At 45.1% G+C, this 22,523-nt stretch overlaps 1 protein-coding gene and 1 long non-coding RNA gene across 6 annotated transcripts in view; one reads left to right on the plus strand and one right to left on the minus strand.

Moving 5' to 3' along the window:
• Nucleotides 1-20,257, plus strand: part of BICRAL (BRD4 interacting chromatin remodeling complex associated protein like) — a 43,614-nt gene extending 23,357 nt beyond the window's left edge. For 3 of the 4 annotated variants that reach the window (XM_029047461.1, XM_029047460.1, XM_029047462.2), the window contains 11 exons: nucleotides 799-844; nucleotides 1,184-1,232; nucleotides 1,319-1,387; nucleotides 3,877-5,577; nucleotides 7,900-8,005; nucleotides 9,083-9,177; nucleotides 11,152-11,213; nucleotides 11,551-11,696; nucleotides 12,649-12,743; nucleotides 15,233-15,335; nucleotides 16,601-20,257. In XM_029047461.1, the coding sequence (XP_028903294.1) occupies nucleotides 804-844; nucleotides 1,184-1,232; nucleotides 1,319-1,387; nucleotides 3,877-5,577; nucleotides 7,900-8,005; nucleotides 9,083-9,177; nucleotides 11,152-11,213; nucleotides 11,551-11,696; nucleotides 12,649-12,743; nucleotides 15,233-15,335; nucleotides 16,601-17,382 (3,249 nt within the window). In that variant the 5' untranslated portion in view covers nucleotides 799-803 and the 3' untranslated portion in view covers nucleotides 17,383-20,257. The remainder of the gene's footprint in view (nucleotides 1-798; nucleotides 845-1,183; nucleotides 1,233-1,318; nucleotides 1,388-3,876; nucleotides 5,578-7,899; nucleotides 8,006-9,082; nucleotides 9,178-11,151; nucleotides 11,214-11,550; nucleotides 11,697-12,648; nucleotides 12,744-15,232; nucleotides 15,336-16,600) is intronic. The other variant, XM_039914797.1, reaches the window with a different exon arrangement.
• LOC103171272 lies at nucleotides 20,100-22,519 on the minus strand. 2 transcript variants are annotated; one of them, XR_486689.3, is made up of 2 exons: nucleotides 22,419-22,519; nucleotides 20,100-20,845 (listed from the first exon to the last, which is right to left on the minus strand). It is a non-coding gene; the product is annotated as an uncharacterized LOC103171272 (long non-coding RNA). The 2 variants fall into 2 exon arrangements; XR_003753720.2 differs by lacking the exon at nucleotides 22,419-22,519 and adding an exon at nucleotides 22,118-22,408.
• Between the last annotated feature and the right edge of the window lie 4 nt (nucleotides 22,520-22,523).

Raw genomic sequence — 22,523 nt, forward strand, 5'->3', positions numbered from 1 at the left:
CTTGTGGGCTGCTGGATTTGCCCACATGGACCCCGCGCCTCCAATCAAATTTCTCAATCCAACAATTAGGATGGTGAATTGGGGAACACAAAAAAGCATCCGAAGGTAGCCCCAGTCCTCTTGGCCTTTGTTTGACCTGGCCTACATGTTCAAGATGTGTAGTTTAACTCAAGTCCTTGCAGGGCCCTACCCTAGGTTTATTTGTTTTAGAGGAATTTGAGGTGAGGATCCTTTCCAACTGTATCTTACTTTGGTGTATTAAAGTTTGATATTCTAACTCAGCTCTTTCTGTATACATTGGTGCTATCTATTTAATTGATTTATATAAAACATCTTCCAAATCTTTTAATGGCTACATTGGAAAGCATGGCCTACTGGAAAGAGGAGAGGTCTGAGAGGAGATGCAAGTTTTAGTCAAAGACGTGCTGAATGACCTTGGGCAATTCAACCTCTCTATGACACCGTTTTATCATCTGTAAAATGGGCATAATACCTGTGCTCCCTTTTGCTTAGATTTAGAGCCCTTTATAGGACATGAACTGTGTTCAGTGTGATTAACTGGTGTCTACCCCAGTGTACAGCACAGTGTTTTGGCCCATAATTTGTGCTTAATAGCATTACAATAACAGTAATGTAGAATCAAAAGTTATATGTCAATACATTCCAAAATTTGCTAATGATTAATAATTCCACACTGTTCTTCTTAAAACTTTATTTTATGTTCATTTAATTGCATTCAGGTTGTTGCTTTGAGTCTGATTTGCAGATGAAATATCAGCCCTTTCTTTTCCATTTTAGTTGTCATGGATGATGATGATGAATCCTGCCTCCTTGATCTTATTGGGTAAGCTCAAAAATTAGTATGACTCAGTTGTGTAAGAGCAGAGGTGCGTACCTGAACTAATACAAGGGTAAAGACTACTTCAGAAGAGGGGCCTGATGAAGGTAGAACTAAATGAAGAGTTTTAAATATGAAGAGGGGCAAGCTTGACTCTTTCTTGAAAGGAAAGCAAGTGGTAGAATGGGAAGAATTGCTGATATCTTAAAATGAAAGGGAGACACTTACACAGTATTTTGATATACCTAGTGCCTTGAGGAAAATATCTCATTTTACTAGATACAGATCTTGAAGACGATTAGTTGGTTCACCTGATTTTTATCTTCCCCTTTTTTTGTTTTTTAGAGACCCACAGGCATTGAATTATTTTCTACATGGACCTAGTAGCAAATCCGTAAGCATTATTTTAAAGTTTTAAAATTATATAAGCTTTCTGTACTGGTTTTCTGCTAATGTTTTGCTTTATTCATCCCATAATAGAGCAATGATGACTTGACTAATGCAGGATATTCTGCAGCCAACTCAAATTCAATATTCGCCAACTCCACTGTAAGTATTAAGATTTGAATTTTTTTAGTCTATTATCATTGCAATTATTTATTAAGTGCTCTAAATTAAGGTGCGAAAGACAGGCCTAAGCATTTGGAGTGATGAAAATGAGCAGGCATTGTCCCTGATGAGCTTCAAGGAGGTCACAATCTAAAATGGGGAGAGAGATACCCACATTTGGGGAAAAAAAATCCAAGTCTCAAAAACAACAGGGGAATATACCTAATAAAACGCATCAGAAAAAGTTCAGTTTGGTCCCTACAGCTTGGACCATCTGCCCAAGGATGCAAAGTTTCAAATTTTACACCGAGTTCAAAATAGAAATGAAGGCAGCCTGGCCGCCCCTTCACTCTTTTCAGTGCTACCGGGGAAATGGATTCTTCTCCTCAGTGGTGGGTGGAAGGTCTCTAATGAGAGTCTGAATCTTCATTCTGTTAATGTGGATTGACCTAATAGAAAACCAAATGAGTTCTGTTGACCCTTCCCACAGTTCACTCAGCCAATTAGGATGTTCTAAAGTGAAATTTGCATTCTCAGTGTTCACAGAAAATCCTTCAGAGTTCAGTTTTTTTTGTCCAAAATGACTTTATGGAGATCAATCTTACTGATGTAAATTATGACATTCCTCAACCTAATTTGCATAGCTTTGAGGAGACTGTACTTAATATGTTTATTTATTAAAACATTTTCTGTCTTGGTTTTAAACCAAAATATAAATTACACATAAACCAGATATTTGAACTTGGCTATTTAGGCAGTAAAGTCTCTGGCTAAAAACTTCCTATTTATTCAGGGAACATATTCAGATTCATTTAAAATTAAAAAATGATTTGTGTCTGCAGCTGTAGCCTATATAATCTCTGAGTTTTGGAGTTGAGAATGTGAAGGGAAGAATCACAAAGTCATTTTTGACTTCATAGCCACCTTCTGCCTCACTCTGGGCTTCAGTTGTTTTAGTCTATAAAATGAGAATACTACTTTCATCTTGAGGCTGGAGGAACAAGTGCTTCCCACATCAACTTTTTCATTTTAAGGGCTGTGGTTTGTAAACTCTATTAGCAACCTCTTCTACCAGTGGTTTTTTCAGTAACTGCAAACTGTAGAACACCACCTTCAACCTTACATGTGTAGGTGCTGTCTCTGCTGAAATTAAGGTGGCCATTCCCCTGGTTTTATACTGACCGGGCAGTCCAGTTTCCACCTGGCCTCACCCTACTGCTCATGGATAGAGCAGCAGATAGCGTGATGTCCCGTATTTTCTTTAAGCGCTCAGCCTCCCTCCACCTCGATTCCCCCTTCCAAGTTTTGCCTCTTGGGAAACGCCGCCTGAGTCCACAGGGATCTTGAAAGGCAAGCCAGAGGCTCATAGCAAGTAGGGAGTCGAGGCTCCCCACAGGAGGAACGCTCCAGATTTGGATGGAGCCTGATGGACGTTCACAAGATGGGGCCTCTGAAGCCACTGTGTTACGCCACGGGCCCAGTTTACAACGTGTGCCGTCCCTCACATCTGGGTGGCCAGTCCCCACGAGGGCCTTCAGTGGCCACCCTAGCTGAAGTCCTCCCTGGCTTTGTCACTTGCCTTTGAATGGCTCCCTTTGCCACTTCCCTTTGATAAGTTATAGCTGGCCATCATCATTGCTTTGGCTTCCTTCTGTATTTTAGGTCCTTGCCTCAGCCAGCCTGGCTTCCTCTTTACTCTGGTTCTTCCCCTAGTCCAGCACTGACCTCTTCACCACCTCAGCGTTGCGGCTTCAGTGTGAGAGTCTCTTCTGCAGCTTTTCCTATTTGGGACATTACTAGTCTGCTTTTTTGGACCCTTTAACTCATTTCAAATCTAAATTGACATATTTTCCTTTCCTCCCCCTTACCCCCCCCAGCCACTCTGCCCCATTATTCTTTTTCTGTGTTGTTTGCTTTTCTTAACTCTGTGGACTATTTGAAGATGTACTTTGTCTGAAGGATGAGCAAATTTATGTCACTACTACCAATGATGATTGAGGAACAAAACATACATTTTAGGTGCAGGGATTGCCTCTATGTGGCAGAATACCCCTGAAAAATGGAAAATAATTGAAAGATAACCTTTGAGTTTGCAGATGTCATCTGTCCTCTGCAAACATCTAAAACATCTGGGAATGTGCCTACAAACTATATCGTACTCTCCCAGGCACTTAGTATGGTGCTCTGCACCCAGTAAGTGCTCCATAAATATGATTGATTGATTTTTCTTACTCAGGAAAAAGGCTTCCATGGCCCATGAATGCTTTCTTTTTCTCATCAGTAGAGTAAAAATAAGGAATCAAAGCTCCAAAAAACAATTTGTCTTTTAGCCCTTGGTATTTGCTCTCAGGTTTATCCCTCAGTGATCTTACCTAGTGAGAGTATTTAACGGTAATAAAACATAGACCACTCTTCCAGAAAACGAGCTCACGATGTTGCCGACCGTGACGGGTCCTAGCACACGCGTGAAGTTTTGTCTTTGCTTTCAGAATGCCGAGGCCAAGTCATCCATCAAAGGTGTGAGCAGCCAGCTTGGAGAAGGCCCCAGCGATGGCCTGCCACTCTCCAGCAGCCTTCAGTTTCTCGACGATGAACTGGGATCTTCTCCTCTCCCCGACCTCAGTGAGGACCAACCCTTTGACATCCTCCAGAAGTCCTTGCAGGAAGCCAACATCACCGAACAGACGCTGGCCGAAGAGGCGTATCTGGACGCCAGTATAGGTTCTAGCCAACCGTTTGCACAAGCTCCACTTCATCCTCCTTCATCAGCATCCTTTACTCAGGCCTCTAACGTTTCTAATTTCTCAGGTCAGACGCTACAGCCTATCGGGGTGACCCACGTGCCCGTGGTCCAGCAGCCGGTTGGAGCATCGTTTGCAAGCAGCGCAGTCGGGGTGCAGCATGGCTTTATGCAACCCGTGGGGATCAGCGTCCCCAGCCAGCAGTTGTCTAACAGTAGTCACATCGGTGGGTCGGGGCAGATCCAGCTGATCGGTTCATTCGGTAACCAGCCGTCAATGATGACCATTAACAACCTAGACGGATCGCAGATCATACTGAAGGGCAGCGGGCAGCAAGCCCCCACCAGTATGAGTGGCGGGCTCCTGGTTCATCGGCAAACCCCTAATGGCAACTCGTTATTTGGGAACTCCACCTCGAGCCCGGTCGCGCAACCCGTTACCGTTCCATTCAACAGCACAAACTTTCAGACATCTCTGCCCGTGCATAACATCATCATACAGAGAGGCCTAGCACCAAATTCGAACAAAGTCCCTATCAATATCCAACCAAAGCCTATCCAGCAGACAGCTTACAACGTGAATAATTTGGGAATCCAGCAGCATCACGTCCAACAGGGCATCCCCTTTGCGTCCGCCAGCTCGCCTCAGAGCTCGGTCGTCAGCCCCCACATGTCAGTCAATATCGTCAACCAACAGAACGCCCGGAAACCGGCGGCCTCCCAAGCGGTGAGCAGCACAGGAGGCAGCATCGTGATCCACTCTCCCATGGGACAGCCTCACGCGCCTCAGAGTCAGTTCCTCATCCCGACTGGCCTATCGGTAAATTCAAACTCGGTTCACCACGTCCAGACCATCAACGGGCAGCTTCTGCAGGCGCAGCCCTCCCCGCTCGTCCCCAGCCAAGTATCCGCGGAGCATGTGATGCTGAACAGGAATTCTTCCAACATGCTCAGGACCAACCAGTCGTATTCAGGGCAGATGTTGAACAACCAGAACACTGCGGTCCAGTTAGTGTCCGGGCAGGCCTTCACGGCTCCCGGAAGCCAAGTGATAGTCAATCATGGGTCCCCTCAGATCGTCAGCGGGCAAATGCCATTGCAGCAGGCCTCGCCGACAGTGTTGCATCTATCACCCGGCCAAACCGGCGTTTCCCAAGGAAGGCCGGGCTTCACCTCAATGCCGACTGGACAGCCCGCGGTCGCGAACGTGTCGGTACCCAACCGGTTCACCGTCGTGAGTTCTTCGGCCACAGTCCACCCCAGCCCGGGTTCCGCAGTTCAGTCCGTGGCATCGGGATCCAATTTTACAGGAGATCAGCTTCCGCAGCAGAGCAGAACTCCAGTTGCAGGCAGCGGGTCTCATCGTCTTCCAGCGTCCTCTTCCAAATCCACCAGCACCTTCAGCAGTACTCCGGGAGCAGGCCCCCAACAGCATTTTTCTTTCTGCCAGGTATGGAGAGCTTTAGGTTACTCAGCTAGAAAGGTACTGACTGCCGTTCAAAACCCTTGGCTTGACCGTGTCAAGAGGTTAAAGTAAAATCCACGACTCCAAAGTTCATTGGTGATTAGGCTCATGGTCTTTTTCGGTCTAAGGTCCTCCTGAAGGTTTCAATAGACATTTTTGCTGAGAAAGAGCCTGCCCAGAGAAATCATGGAATAATAGGGGAATGGGGCGGGAAGCAGGGCTGCTGACAAGGGCAGGTGGAAGTGCAGAAGATCGGGGAACTCAAGAGGAAGGCGTTTGGAGCCCGAGGTATAAACCGGGTGCCCACAGATGAGCCTGTTGAGGAAAACTTCAACAGACTGTATTTCCCATTCCCCCATTAACTTTGCTCTTACCTTGTAGTTCAGGCTAGCCTACTGTGACCTGACCCAGGAGTGCCATTCTTTAGGTTCTCATCTGAGGTCCATCCAGCCCAGTATTCTGTCTTTGACAGTGGCAACAAGATGGTGGAAGATGCAGTTGTTGATTGCCCTCCTTGGTATTCATCATAACGGAGGGACCAATTTAACCTCCTTGACCTCCCCTCCAACAACTCTTTGGAGCTCTCTCACCTATCCATGAATTTATCCAAACCTCTCGTGAACCTACTGATTGTTTGCCTGCCCACTTCCTGTGGTAATGAATTCCACTCACTGTGTGAAGAAGTGTTTCCTTTTGTTTGCTTTGATTTTTTTTTTTTGGAAATTCATCAGAATGTATAAGGAAATTTGGATCAATGTTTTGATATACTGTGGAGGAAACGGAAACTATACTGAGCAAGTCAACAGTCTGTTGATATTAGTAGGCTTTTTCGTTTCTAGAGAAACAGTAAACTGTTGAGACCAGAAGTGATCTGCAGCCTTTATGGGAAAAATTCAAGGTTAAGGAGAGAGTTAGAACCTTTTCATATCAGGATGTCTTTGCCAAAGACTCAATTTCAGAAACTTTTGAGCATTTAATAAAAAATGCATTTATTTACAAAAAAGTTTATCCTCTGAAAGCTCATTCATGAGGGGAAAGTATTTCTGGATCACAAACCGTGTGTGTTTTGGACTGGAAGAAGAAATCTGAGAGCAGGTAGAGGCAGCGTGTTCAGGCAGGGCGCATTAGTGTCATCAATGTTTCTAACCTCAGGAAATAGAAATAGGCCTTACTTCCCCCCAGGGGGACCACCAGATTTGGGGTCTGACCAGGAAGAGCCTACTCTGTATTAGGAGAGGATTATGACTCTGGATAATATTTTGAAAATGAGTAAGTAGCCATTTAGATACTTTCAGAAACATTTTGATACTGGAATTTGGGATCTGGCTCTGTGTTAGGAGGGATTATGAGTGTGGAAAATATTTTGAAAACAGGTAGCCATTTAAATACTTCCAGGGATATTATGTTACTGGAGTTTCCTTATCTACAAATCTTTAAAAGAAGAAAATAGATTCTTCTTCCTCATACAGTTTGTGTATTGCCATCATCGTTGTTATCAACAATGGTTTTTAGGGAACACCCACTGAACGCAGGACACTGTAGTAGGCGCTTGGGAACATAGAAGAGAAAAATGTACAGGGTTAGGTGGGGTCACTAGATTTCCCCTCCAAGTTCCAACTGAGTTACCTCATCTGTAAAATGGGGATTAAGACCATAAACCCCATGTGGTACAAAGAGTGTGCCAAACCTGATTAGCTTGTATCTATTCCAGCACTTAGTACAGTGTCTGGCACATAGCAAGCACCTAACAAATACCATTTTAAAAAAATATATATGATTTTCCATGGGATGGAGAGTAGGAAACTTCACAGCGAAAAGAGTGAAAACAATGAGACAACTGAGAGAGTAAAACATTTGACAGTATATGACTATACTGTTTAAATACCTCCCCCAAATTGGTATTGGGCTTTTCAGTAAGTGTGCATGAAACCACTGAGGATAGAAATGTAGTATTTTAGCAAGCTCGCTACACTTGGTACTCATGTCATGGTGGTTATTATTTGCACAACTAACCCAGAAGAAGGAATCCTTGATTTCTGGTTATTATAAGACCAAATCCCCACCACTGCTGAGTTAGCACCAAGAGATTTCAGAATAGCGGCGATCACAGGGAAGAAGACCTCGAAAGAGGTAATGCACTTTTTAATTCCCCTCCCATAAAAAGGGATAGTTTATTTCTTTGATTAAAAACTGAGGTTTAGTTTGGAACTAAGTGCCTCTTTTAAAAAAAAAATACACACTCGCTTAGGATGATTAAAGCTTTCTAATAACTCACTGATCTTTCCATCTTGGTGATATTTTTCACAGACTCAGAAAAAAAGTTTGAACCAGACTCCCTCAGTTTCAACATCAAAGACCCCCGAAGGCTTGAGGCAACCACAGATCACTGGTCTCCCGAGTAATACGTTGCCAGGTCAGGATTCTTTGTAAAAAGCTCTTTACATTGTATTTCCCAGCCCTCCTGACATCTAAATGGGATTTCTTTATGTCAAAAATCTTTAGTCGAAAATCTTTGAGAGTAGAGTCAGAAACTGTGGACTCTGTCTTTTGATCCTTAAACTCCTAGACAATCTATGGCTATTCTTCCCAGGCCCCTGGAGGATCTGGGACTGAAGAGTTCAAAGCTCCGCCACCAAATTGGCAGAATCAGTGCTAGCATTGCAGTTTGAAGGGTCGGGGCCGGCCTTCCAGGGCAGAACTTGGTATCAAACCACTTGACTGGTTGCACTCTTTGAACCGCCCTCTCACCCACCACGTCAAGTCCAGGACTCATCAGACTGGTGTTGCAGATAGAACACGGGCCTGGGAATCCGAAGGTTGTGGGTTCTAATCCTGGCTCCACCACTTGTCTGTTGTGTGACCTTGGGCAAGTCACTTAACATCTCTGTGCCTCAGTTACCTCAACTGTAAAATGAGGACTGAGACCGTGAAGCCCCTCATGGGGCAGGGACTGTGTCCAACCTGATTTGATTGTATCTACCCCAGTGCTTAGTACAGTGCCTGGCACATAGTAAGTGCTTAACAGATGCCACAATTATTATTATCAGTTCCAGTTTGGCCCAGAAGGGTGTGGTTCAACCAGCGGAACGACCCAAGTGGCTAGTAGTGCCAGTCTTTCAGCTTCCCGTCTCCCGGCCACTATCCCTGTGAACCTAATGCTTCCTTTCCTGGGAACCCCAGACAAGTAGATGCTCACAGACACTCCGAGCCAGTCTGGGAGATAGTTTGGATATAAGGAGCCACCAAATATTCCTGAGTAAGCGAATACTTATACCGATTTGATTGCTCCAGGGTTTGCCCCCACTGCACCGGATCTTCAATCCTGCTCTGCCAGTAAGGACCCTAGGATAGCTCTGTCTCTTCTCCCTCGGTGCCTGCCCCATCTAGAGTTTAACAGGTTGATAGGATGGTGCCCAGGAATAGCGAAGCATAGGTCCCAGTGGCTTGCTTGCCAGTTTACGGTTAACTCTGACATTTTGTATTTTAATAGGTCAGGATTCTGGAAACAAAGTTATACAGCCGTCCTTAGGATCAGCACAGCCACAGCAGGAAAAAGTAGTTGGAGCATCACCTGTTCAGCAAAATGTAAGGGTAGACTATTTTTCAATAGAGCTTTTTAACATCTAATAGAGTTTAAGGAGTCTTCCTCTCTCCATCCAAAGTATTTGCCTATGTACACACACAAACACACAGTCCACCATTGCAGTTTGTCTTCCAGAAATGTGTCCTAAAGAAGGGGAAGGAAAAGGAGAAAGATTTTCTTAACCGCGCACTCACTGCAGTCACTTCTCTTCCCTTATGCCAAGTCAGATTAATCAGAGTTTGATGAAGCACGTTGTGCCTCGCTAACAGCGTATTATCCATAACTACTGCAGGTAGCAGAGAGCTCTGCTACTACTTAAGCCTCCACCTGTATTTCAAAACCAGCAAAAGGAAACACTTCTTCATGCTGTGGGTGGTAAACATGAATTTCTTACCTCAGGAAATTGTGCAATTAAAAAAAAAAATCATCGGTTCGGGGAGGGCTTAGGTAAATCCTGATTCGGCATTCAGGATGGCAAAATGGAGATAGGCTTGGAAAAGTAATGGCTGTCAGATGGTCCACCATAGTCACTGGGGTGAAAGGCAAGGAAGGCAACCTCCAGTCTCCCGCCACTCAAAGAATACTGAACCAGATAGACTATTGCTGTATACTAGTAATGGCAGTACTTAGATACTTATTCTTTTGAAATGACACTTTCCCACCGATTCCTAAACCGACAAAAAGAGTTTATGTCTGCAGAAACCCAGTTAAGGTGTGAAGAATTGATGGTATCTTTTGACTTCCCAATCAGTCATACATGTTTAGGGATTTCCCCCCTTCTCCTTCCCCTGCCCCCCACCGCCACACACCCCCTCCCCCCAAAAGGATTTGGTTGTTGGACATTTGTACAAGATTATAGTGGGCTAGTGTGTCCTTTAAGGTTTATACCAGTCATTTGTAACCCAAAATGGTCGGTTGCCCTGCCCACATACGGTGCTGGCCTGCCAGGTTCTAGCTGCTACTTCTCCTGTGGCTACTGGGTTCTGTGGCATTTTGGCCAGTGCCACCACACCTGATGCCTTTCATTTACACCCACGGTCCAGAAGAGAAAGGGGCCCTGGGCCCAGGAAGGTGGCTGGAACCTGCAAGCGGTTACCCAGAAAACCACCAGAAGCTGCATGGAACTTCAGTAAAATACTAGTACCAGCAAATGTGGGTACCCATGCCAGGCTCTGACATGCCAAATTGAATGACTCAGATCCCCTCCAACCTGAGACCTGATACCTCTTTTTTACTGAATTACAGAATTATGTAAATGAACTATTGATTTGTATTCTATAGGCGTGTAAAGCCTTATATACAGTCTATCCTGCAGGGTTGTGTTCTTGATGAACTTCACGTTTTGGCAGGCTTACGTTATAGTAGCTGTTGACTCAGTAAAATTAACGATGGTTCAAAGACATTACGACTGGAATTTTTTGATAGAAACTCCTTTGTTATTGTTTGGTTCCTCACCAAGAGAACATTTTGCTCTCCACCCTTCTCACTCACTGATATTTTACTGAAGGAACTACTGTTAAGTTACAGAAACCCCCCAAAAAACCCTCCCATTACACTTATTGTAGTGTACATTTCAGTAAGGCTGCAGCAGAGGCTGGGAAATTCTGCAGCGTCGTCGCATGACTGATGCCACAAGGACAGCGATTAATCCCACACCAAATCTGTCTGCGCCAATTTGTGGATAACATTTTACCAGAATAGATTTGCATTGTGGGAAGAACGTTCCCTAATTCTTCCATCACATTCTCTCCAAGCTGTGTGATGTTATAATATCTGTTAGAACGGAACCTTCAGCAGTAGAATTGTATATATATTTAGGTTGTGGGGCATGATTATGTTTTGGGAAGCCACAGAGAGCTCTCACTCTCTCATATTGGCTACCACAGCTACAGCCACAAACAACCTGCCTGATAGCAGGCATGTCCTATAACTTATTCTTCTCTGTAGTGGTAATTACAGATTTGTTTTGCCTCTAGGTGGATAGTCATACAGTTGGACAGAAGAGGCCTGCAGCTAAACAGCTAACTAAAGGAGCTTTGTAAGTTTCAGTCTAAATTGTCAAATATCTAAAATGTCAGATATTCTCTCCAGCACTCCCTCTGGGTCACATTAAAAACTACAGTAATTAAGTCCTGATGTGTCTACATTAGCCTATTTGAAAAAGGGACATTTTAGAGACTGACCTTTAAACATCCCTTCTGAAATACCCTATCATATATACCTTACGAAGCGTAATAATTTAAATTTTGGAAATTTAGCCCATGGAGATGAAGCATCCAGGGTCCTGGGCATATATGATCTCTATGTAAAACACCTTAACCTTATTAGACTGCCATATGTGTTTTCCATGACCACTGACAATCTTTCTTTTAAAGTATTCTCCAACAGTTACAAAGGGACCAAGCCCATGCAGTGACACCAGATAAAAGTCAGTTCAGATCACTAAATGACGCAGTCCAGCGGCTGCTCTCATATCATGTGTGCCAGGGATCACCGCCAACTGAAGAGGATTTAAAGAAAGGTAATCTGCCAGGCCTCTGGGTGATGAGTGGAAAAGCGAAGCTGCATGCAGTGGGGTTCCCCGAATGATAAATTGGTGTCTAGTTCTCTAGCCGCGGCTATACGGATGGCTATCCCTATTCTTAAAAGCAAGGGGTTTATAGAGAGGCATGGCTCCAAGCCCTCTTCCTGTCTGGCCTCTTGATCTCCCTGGGCTTCCATTTTCTCATTTTCTGAGCAGGGAGAGGAATATAAAACTCCTTTTCTGTGACAAATGACCTGCACCTGTAAAGCTCCTTCACCTCTACAAGTGAAAAGTGTTATCCGTCGATCACAATTCGTCATGAACCGCCTTGATTGATCAGGGCCTACAGTGGGCAGAACACTGTTTTAGGAGCTTGGGGAAATTCAGTAGAAATAAGAGATACAGGTCTCTGGCCTTGAGAAGCTGTCAATGTGACCGCATTGTGTGGTACAGGCAGTGAGTCAATTAAACAAGCACTAGAAGAGTGTAGAGGTAGGTAGAGTGAGTAAAGAGAGAAAAATGAGGCAGGTTCGAGAAGCTCGCTCAGCGGGTAAAAAGTCTAGAGGGAGGCTGAGTTTAATATGCAGCCCAGTTATTAAAGAAAAGACAGAAGAGAGGCGAGAATAGAGGAGAAATACACTTTAACATCAGCAATATGAGGAGGACTATAAACGTTAGGTGGAGAGGGAAATGAGAGAAAATTAGCCCTGTTGCCAGTTTTGCCAAGGGCCCTGAGGGAATTCTTCAAGATCACATTGAGAGGCAGGAGCTGTGCTAAAGTAGAGGCTGGGATTTCTTAGACCACAGAGACAAGAAAACTGTTAAAAGATATTGAGACAGTCCTTTCTGGAGCGAGGAATGTTCTGGCTGACCTCTTGAGGAAAGTACCAACCCCAAGACCTTTATGAAATAGATGCCATTAACCCATCTTTTCTTGATCTCTTTTTAGTGGATAGCGAATTTGAATCCGTGGCCACTCAGCTTCTGAAGAGGACTCAGGCTATGCTCAACAAGTATCGATGTTTGCTCATCGAGGATGCCATGGTAATGATAATCGTGTAGTGTATTAAGCTCATGTGTCAAGCACTGTACTAAGCACAGGGGTAGACACAAGGTAATCATGTTAGACTCAGTCCCTTGTTCCACATGGAGAACAGGCATTGAATCCCCATTTTACAGATGAGGGAACTGAGGCCCAGAACATTTAAGTGACTTGACCAGAGTCACACAGTAGGGCCTCTGTTTTTTACACTAGGCCATGCAGCTGCTCCTAGTGGGTGTTCCTGCCTCTTCTCACAGCAGAGGTAACTTCTCTGTGTTAAGAAGTTTCATTTGGGGATGTATGCAGGTGTCTCACATGTCCACCTTTGCCTGGACTCAAGTAGCATGGGGTCTTTGGGGAACAGAGGTCCCAGAGCAGTGCGGATGGTAGCAAGATAACAATGAAATCACCGAGTCCTGGAAAAGTTGTAGGTGGATGCTGTTGACATGTGTCCTTTCCCCCACCACTGTTTCTCTTTTCCTTCCCCCCAAATGGCACTACCAGGCAAAATCCTTTAATAATGCCTAGTTGAGTTTTTCATTCATTCAATCATTCAGTCGTATTTATTGAGCGCTTCAGAATATAGCTTCAGGGGTATGTTTTCACATCACTTTCTAAAACATTAAATTCCTCACTGATATTTTTCGGCTCATTTGGGGTCTTATAAGGTAGTCTTCAACCAGACTGTTACTTGTATTTAAGATTGTGGTCTTTTGACGTTATTTAATCCCTGAAGTAAATCTGGAGAGTCACTTTGGGGTGATTAATCTTTATCAGGTATCCAGAATGAGCCAAGTAGGCCTTATAGAGAGGTTAAAAAAAATCCAACCACAAAAGATTTTACCTGCCTTTCCACACACCCGCACATACAAACGTGCACCCTCCACACCCCCGTGAAATGGCAATATTTTTCTTGCAGTCATCTTATGTGTTCTTCCCATGAGCTGATACACAGAGTTCCTGGTTTTGTGGCCACAGCCCGCCTGTGGGGGTTCTCAGACATACTCTGAATCTGATTCCCTGGGAGTCCAACAGAGCTAACTGAAGCTCTGGGAAAGCTCTGGGCTGTGTTTTGGGAAAGAGTCATTTGTGATTGGTTGATTGATTAAGTGGCTGGTTATACCTGTAGAAAGTTGTAGCTAGTTCACGAGCCAGCTTTGCCCAGTGCCTAACTCATCCTGAATAAGGGCCTTAAAGGAAGAAGCTAATTCACAGTTCGGGCTGTTGGAGGCCATTGAAAGCACTGCAGCGGAACTGCACTTTAAAGACCCTCTAAAATCATGTTTTTTGAAACAGGAGGGTTGGGGCCCTCTGGGGAAACATGGGAGGGTTTCTAGGGGATTCCCATGGCTTGGTTCCTGCTGTTCAAAATAGCTATTTAGTAGTGCTGAAAACGTAACCACCTCCCCTACCACATAATCAGCCTTGTTCTCTTTTCTTAACCACCTCATCAACTCCCCTGCCTACCACACCCTCCTCATTATCACTATTAGGTTCTCAGGAGGAGGGGAGCTAAGGCAACAGATGAGCACTGGAAAGACTCGCCTGAAAAACACTTTCTTTTTTCCCTACCTATATTAAGCCATCCGCCACCACCACCTCCTCCTCCTCCTCCCTCAAGCTGGGGGTAGTACTGATTGGCCTCTGAGGGAGATTGTCAACCCCTTCCATTCCGCACCAGAGTCCAGTATTTCCTGCCAAACTGAGTCAGGGGTGACCGCTCACTCAGCAGAATATTGGAATAAGTAAGCGGCAGCGTGGCTCAGTGGAAAGAGCATGGGCTTTGGAGTCAGGGCTCATGAGTTCGAATCCCAGTTCTGCCACTTGTCGGCTGTGTAACTGTGGGCAAGTCACTTATCTTCTCTGTGCCTCCGTTCCCTCATCTGTAAAATGGGGATTAAGACTGTGAGCCCCACGTGGGACAACCTGATTCCCTTATGTCTACCCCAGCACTTAGAACAGTGCTTGGCACATAGTAAGCGCTTAATAAATACCAACATTATTATTATTTTCTTCCTGGCTGAGCTGGCAGCCAAGTGTAAACAGTGCCCAAGAACAGTGCTCCTGCTACCATCACCCACCTTTCCTTGATCACCTTGTCCCCCTCACCCCATTCATTGTTCCCTCCCTTTAGTCTTTTCTCTCTTGGGCTCTACTCATAAGGGAAACAAATGAGAAACATATCACTCTTCTCTTTTCACAAAAATCTTGCCACTCTTATTTATTTTTTGGGGGGTGGAGGGGCGGTGAGGAAAGGTGTGGAGGGATAGGCTGAGGGTTGAGGGGTCGAGGAGTAGGAGGTACCATGGAATTGCACCAGAAAAGGCCACGCAACCTGGGGGACAGAAATAACCTGAAGCCAGAAGACAAACAGGACATTAGAATCCAAGTTTTTCTGCTTGGATTCCCCTCCCCTATGTCTTCAAAGATTCAGTGATTCATTTACTCTTGATAAAAGGGCCTAAAATGACTTGGAACTTTGATTTTTCAGAGAATAAATCCTTCTGCTGAGATGGTCATGATCGATAGAATGTTTAATCAGGAGGAGAGAGCATCGCTGTCCCGAGACAAGCGCCTGGCACTAGTAGATCCCGGTAAGAAACGTTTCACATCAGAGCTCAAAGGAGAAAGCAACTTTGGGATGGTAAACATTGGAGCGTTAAGTGGCCACAATGGTATCGAACCCAAGTACAGGGGTGGAAGATTTGAAGCCCTTACAGGGGCTGTGGGGAAAGTATTCGCTCTCTTGCCAGGGCTGGGATTTCACATATCTGAATTAAACTCTTGGACCTTTTAGTTACATCAGTGACTTCCTAGGGCAAGCTCAGGATTCTCACTTTTTTGCAGCCAACAGTCCTGGCCAGATGCAAGGGTCACTCTTGAATCCCTTTCATTTCAAGGGTTTCATTGCTCACATATATCCCATTTTTATGTAAGTTGTAAATCAGACTCTCTGCCTAGAGTTTTGGATGCATCTTTTCTCTTTAGAGTGGTCTCTTCCATATATTTTCTTCTCTGTATTTTACCATGCCTCCACTTCTATTCCTTGTGCTCTTCTCTTGGGGCTTGGTCATCATTGTCGTCCTCATCGCCACCAATGAACATTCTGAACTTCACGGGTGCCCGGTCTCTTTCTGGACAGTAGACCGTGAGGAGAAACCACAGCCCCAACTCTCAAAGAGCATATCATATGGAGGGGGGAGAACCCAGACAGACTAACCGTTCACAGTGTGAACTTCTGATTCTCCTCCTCACGAATGAAGGCGACTGCAGAGTAGATAGTACCAACAGTGGATAATGCAGAATGGTGGGGAGATTGGCAGCAGTTTAATTCCTGGATGACCCGTGGAGTCCGTCGAGGGAGTGCGGGGCAGAGAGGGACTCTGGGTCAGTGGCTCCCAACCGGCCACGTGAGCATCCTGATCGCAGGCGGATGTCCCACCACTGCTCTGAGTCTGGAGCCAAAGAGGCCGAAACTCAAGAAAGAAAAGGGGGCGACTGGAGAGCGGTTGGCAGAGGGTGGGGTTTGTGAGGGTGACAGAAGGGAGGGCAGGCTGGCAGCAGGGAGCGCCAGCTTCGAAGTCTGCCGGAAGTCGTTTCTGTGCCTGCTGCTGCTCCGCAGCTTGCACTTCCCCCCATCTCCCATCTCCCCATCTAGGAAACCCCTTGGCATCAGGCTCCCGCAGGGTCCCATCACCCTCCGTGGAGCAAACAGGACTTCCCGAGCGGGGCAGGAGAGGAACGAAGGGGCTGGCGCGCTTCTGGGTGTGGGACATTGTTGATGTTTTGGCCAGGCTCGTTTAGAGGTGAAATGCCATTCTGAAAAGTAGAAACAAAATCTCTTCTCTTCCCTTTCCAGATGGTTATCAGGCGGATTTCTGTTGTTCCTCCAAACCGCCAGACGCCGTCAGTGCTGAAACCCTGGGCAGCAAAAGCGAACCGCCTGGGAGCAGCAAAACCCTCAGCTCGCCCCACCCGACCTCCAAGGCCAGAGAGCGAGGCAAGCCCGCCCCGGCCGACTCCGCAGATCGCGACAGACTTCATATAGTGCCTAATCACATTGCCGTCTCCCAAGAAGGAAGTGCTTCTAAGAAACCCGAGAGCCTCAGCAGAGCCCTGAAAGTCGACAAGTCCAGCCGCCCTCCTGACGTCCGGTACGGAAGCGGGTCTGACGAGAAGGTGTCCGGAAAAGACCGGGGCCGAGCCAGCGAACGCGCCCCGAGCCCTGATGACCCTTCGAAAACCTTGTCCGGATTAGATCGCGTTACGGAGAACAAACCGTCCGGTGTCGCGAGCGACTCTCACTCAGAAGAGATCCAGAACAATTCCCTCCAAGACCAAACTCTGAGGAATTCTCCAAAGAACGAGGTTTCCCCAACAGACATCCCAAACAGACCCCGACCGGATCTGACCCTCAATAAGAGTTTAGAAACAACTTTCAAGAATCTTTTGGAACTGAAAAAACCTGGGAAACAAAGTGACCCAGCTGGCAGTGGCTCTGTAGATTTGGATTTTCCCCATTTTTCACCCCTGGCTTCCCAAGAAAACTGCCTGGAAAAGTTTATCCCGGACCACAGTGAAGGTGTTGTAGAAACTGACTCCATTTTAGAAGCAGCTGTAAATAGTATCTTAGAGTGTTAAAAAGGACAACACCATGGGGGGGAGGGAGGGGGCTAATCATGTATCTCCTAGCGGAAGCAAATGGAAAATTATCCCCCTTTCAGCCCAGCTGATCTGTCACAGTTCCTTTCTCAACTAGATTCTGTTCTGTGTTTGAGAGCAATACTCATCGTGGTTACAGGGAAATACCCCGTAAAGCTAAAGCTACTCCTTGTTAGAAAGCAGTCTGTGAGGGCTTACGCAATCCGAGGCTTAGTTTAGGGTGATGATTATGGTCTTTATTTTAACACTGTAACTGAATGAGATTGCAGTTCACTCAGCCCAAGGTAATATGCTGACAATCACGTGCTGTTGGAAAGAGCAGATGAGAGCAAATCAAAAGACTGATCAAAGCCACTTTTTTTTTTTTGTTGTTCCATTTTGTTTTGTTTAAAGTCCCACAGATCTCCCAATTGGAGGATGTTTTAGGAAGGCCTTCCGTCTCCAGCCCCTGTATCCCTCTGCACTGTGCCTGAGGGTCTGTGTGAGCCAGATTCTGAATCCAAATGATGCCATCTGGCTTTTCCAAAGCTCTGGAGTCAATGTTTAAGTGCTTTTCTGTTGCTCATGGAGCGAGACCTTGTTTCTTACGGAATCCGTATCGGGTGAATTTCATCTACGGAATGATTTATCCTCGGTCATGCTAGGCCGAGTCCGAGAGAACAAAAAGCCTGTAAAAGGCAAAGTGTACAGGAGGCGGCCATGATTATATATGTAATATACAGAAATGCATACATATGTTATCTATTGAGGAAAAAGTTTGGCGTCTTATAATTGGCTAGAGTCAACCCAAGTCTTTCTGAAGTAGTATGTTTTTGTTTGGTTTTGAAAACAAACCAAGTGTTGTCAGAAGCACTTTTATTTGAAAGCTGTGTTACGACATTTGAATTTCTACCTTTGGGGGGCTTGAGCCTCCATCTGAGAAAACTCCAGGCCGTTGTTTTTGCTTGCTAAAGCTTCTTGCCGTCCAAGAGTTGGAGCCCCTGCCAGGAGCAGTTGTGATTACCAAAATACGCACAGACCAAAGTGACCCTGCTTACCCGTGGTTCCCAAATCATCTCAAAACATTCTCTCCATATTTTTCAGCCAAAGTTGCCCTGGGATGATTTCTATTTGGCCTAAGTGTGTGTGGATGGGAATAGAATATTGTGGCTCTGTTGTTTTTAATTTTAATTTTTTTTTAATCTAAGCATTTTTCCCTTATTCCCCCTTCCCCCCAATCCCCATCTCTACTTCTCTTGCACACTTTGGTCCTCCATGGTTTGTGCCCAAGAACACTCTACAGCATCTGGAATGGCTGCCACATTGTATGTCAGGGCAGAACTTAAGAGCTAACATGATCACAGCACTTTTCCTTCTCTCTGTCTATTTCTCTCTATCTCTCTTTCAATCTCTGTCCCTCTCCTCCTTTTTGCAGGCCCACTCTGGTCTTCACTTTGCATATCTAACCACCTTCTCCAATCTGCTCATTGCCATCATAGGAACAGAGAAGATGGTGGTGAACCAACTCTGGTTCTCTTCAGATCCCCTTGAGTGGAAGGGGTGGTGAGGAGGTGCCGGGAGGGAAACCATTCCAACCCCCAGTTTCCCCCTCGGCAGATGAAGCTCCCATTCCCCACCGGGTTCCAAGAGAAAACCAACTGAGGAAAGAAACAGTCTGACACAGGAATCAAAGTAAGAAAAATAAGGGCCAATTTTGATTGCCATTTTTTAAGAAACTTGTGCCAATGCCCAGGTGCAAATTTGCTCTAAATATTGTAACATGATGAAGAAAATTTTACTTTCTTGCCAGTTGTAAATTTCTGTTTAGGCACCCTGGGTCAGGTCGGCCACCCTTCTCTTGGTAATGGGGCTCATTCTGCCTGGTTTAAGGGAGACTTAGTGATGACCCCCAGAGTACCCAGGCCTGCTCCTCCATGGATCACATGCGTTCCTGTGACCTTTTAGTAGGCTGACGGTAAAGCACATGAGGGATTTAAGTTCACTTGAATTTTCTAGGAGGAAATATGTGCCTCGTTGCACTTTTCTCAACCCTCCTCATTCTGGGTACCACCTCCAGGCAAGCTTGAGGATTCCCTAGCACTTGTCTAGCAAATGTAGAGCCCAATTTACCCAACTGAAACTTGTAAATTTTATGTCCTATATGTAAGTTTACGTTTTATGGGCTATGAATTCTAGATAATGACAAATGAAGATTAAGAATTGTATTTTATTCTTTTTGATTCCACACACACACACACACACACACACACGTCAGTTCCCCTCACTTGAGAACCCTTTGGGCTAAATTAAGTGGATTAGCTAACATTCAGTTGTTGAGGTTCGTTCACTCTAACCTCAATTTTAAGGACACGCATAGTCAGTAACAAAAAATCATCTTTTGTTTTTTTGGTTGTGAAACAACCGTGGATTTGTTATTAAGCATTTGATTTTCCATGTCTTTCAAACTGCCTGATGTTAAAGGAGAGTTTAAACGGTCAATTTCAGAAAAGGTTTTAATTCTGGAGAATCTAGTATCATTTGTCTGTTAGATTAGGGAGGCCTTACAGACTGACTTGACTTAAAGAGGATGTGTCACTTACTGTCAGTGTGGTATGGACTTTATTTGCTTAAATACCTTCATTTGTATAGTCTGTCTCACTTGAAATTGCTTTGTATACATTTTGTAAAAATATTTATAAAATGTTTTGTAAAAAAAAAAAAGTATAACAAATTGCAGTTTATTTTGTTATGTTGGATAAATACTGTTAAAAGAAACCAGTCAGTAACTATATTGTTAATCCATGGTTAGGAAATGTTTAGTTGGAGATTACAAATTGAAACAACCATTGCAATACAGCCAAAGATTTGGGAAAAACTGTGCAACTGTGATTGTCTTGATTTACCCAAGATGGAGGAAGACTTGTCCCCAAAAGGAGCTGAGTTGACTTGGAGAGAGGGTTTCGTTGAGTCTGTTCTCATACCATCCTTCTCTGCTGATACCGCCTTGCGTGTAAGAGAGGAAGGTTGGAGTACATTACTTTGGGGCAGGGCCCCAGTGAAGAGTTTAGCAAGTTACCCTCCTGTCCATTTCTGGGTTCTGCCTCTCCCCATTTTGTTCCATTTTTCCTAAGGAACAAATGGAAGGACAGGCCGAGGGAGAGTCCTTTTAGGAGAGATGAGTAGTCTTGGGAAAGTTTTTTTTCCCCAAGAAGAACATCAGTAGAAATCATAGTGAAGTTTACGCCGTCAGGATTAATTGGTTCCGAAGAGTTGGAAAAGTCTAAAAGTCTGGGAAGAAAGAATGTTCAACTTTTTACCTGGAATTATTCGGTTCTGGAGTGAAGAGGAGGGTCATGATGATTACCTTCTTGGATACTGAGTCTGGACCAAGCAGATTGAGAAGTATTTCTGTCTGGTTTGGCTACAGAACCATCTCCCTCCATTTCCCCTTTGTTTTAGTTTTCTGTCAAATATTAGAAGAGAAAATGAATGCAATTGTATGCACTCTTCCAGCAAGTATGACGGAACGGTAATAATGACGGTATTAAGCACTTATTAATCTGTGTTAAGATCTACACTGAGCCCTGGGGTAGGTGCAAGATAATCAGATCAGACACAGTCCCTGCCCTACCAGACTCAGGGTCCAAGAGGGAAAGAAAACAGGTATTTTATCCTGATCTTACAGAAATGGAAAGAGCATGGGCCTGGGTTCTAATCTCAGCTCCACCACTTGTCTGCTGTGTGACCTCAGGCAAGTCCAGCGCTTAGAACAGTGCTTGGCACATAGTAAGTGCTTAACAAATACCATCATTATTATTTAAGTTTGATGTGCCTCAATTACCTCATCTGTAAAATGGGGATTAAGAGGGTGAGCTCCCTGTGGGGCACTGTCTGCATCCAACCTGATTATCTTTTGTCTACCCCAGCACTTAGTACGGGCTTGGCATGTAGTAAGTACTTAATAAATATTGCTCTCATCAACAAATACCATTTTTTAAAAATGGGGAAATTGAGACTCCAGGAAATTAAGTCCACCCAGCAGACCTGGAACTAGAAGCCAGGTCTCCTGTCTCACACCCCATTTTCTACCCATTACACTACGCTGCCTTCCTAATGTTGCCCCAGGAACGCTAAAATGTTATCCTAAACTTTCAGGACTATCTTGGATTTGTCTTACACAGATATATACATAAGTGCTATGGGGCTGGGAGGGGAGATGAAGAGAGGGAGAAAGGGCAACGCAGAAAGGAGTGGAAGTAAAGGAAAAGAGGGCATAGACAGGGAAGGCCTCTCGGAGGAGATGGGCCTTCAATAAGGCTTTGAAGGTGAGGAGAGTAATTGTCTGTTGGATATGAGGACAGGGCATTCCAGGCCAGAGGCAGGATGTGGGTGAGGGGTCGGTAGCGAGATAGACCCGATTGAGGTACAGTGAGAAAATTGGCATGAGAGGAGCCCAGTGTGCAGGCTGGGTTGGAATAGAAGAGTAATGAGGTGAGATGGGAGGAGGCGAGGTGATTGAGTGCTCTAAAGCAGATGGTCAGGAACTTCTTTGGGAAATATTGTATGTACTCTCAAGCACTTAGTTCAGCCATTGGCACAAAGTGCTCAATAAATACCATGATCGATTCAGCAGCCATCCAGCACTTAGTACAGCACCTGACACATAGTAAGCGCTTAACAAATACCATAATTATTATTATCTCCCCTCCCTAGTTCCCTCTTTACTCCATCTCACCGTGTTTTTCAATGCACATGGTGTCTGGCTAGTGATCACCTGGCCATTCTCAGGCTGGCTCCTGCGGTGGCCTCTCCGGATCTCTTAGCACCATCTACTGACACAGAATGGCTTCTGCAAGGCTTCGTGTGGATTGCACACCACAGTGTGCTAAGCGCTTAAGTCCCCTAAAGAATTTGCTGGCCCTTCTGGCACTGGCCCCGTGCTGCTGGGTGGATATTGTGAGGGGTGACAGAAGAAGATGACAGGGCCCGTGTTCTCAAAGAGAGGATGGTCTTCTGGAAGAGACAGAAACAGATACCTGTATCCACTGAGAGAAACAGCGTGGCTCAATGGAAAGAACACGGGTTTGGGAGTCGGAGGTCATGGGTTCCAGTCCTGCTCCACCGCTTGTCAGCTGTGTGCC

This window comes from Ornithorhynchus anatinus, chromosome 19 (genome assembly GCF_004115215.2).
Source record: "Ornithorhynchus anatinus isolate Pmale09 chromosome 19, mOrnAna1.pri.v4, whole genome shotgun sequence".
NCBI lineage: Eukaryota > Metazoa > Chordata > Mammalia > Monotremata > Ornithorhynchidae > Ornithorhynchus > Ornithorhynchus anatinus.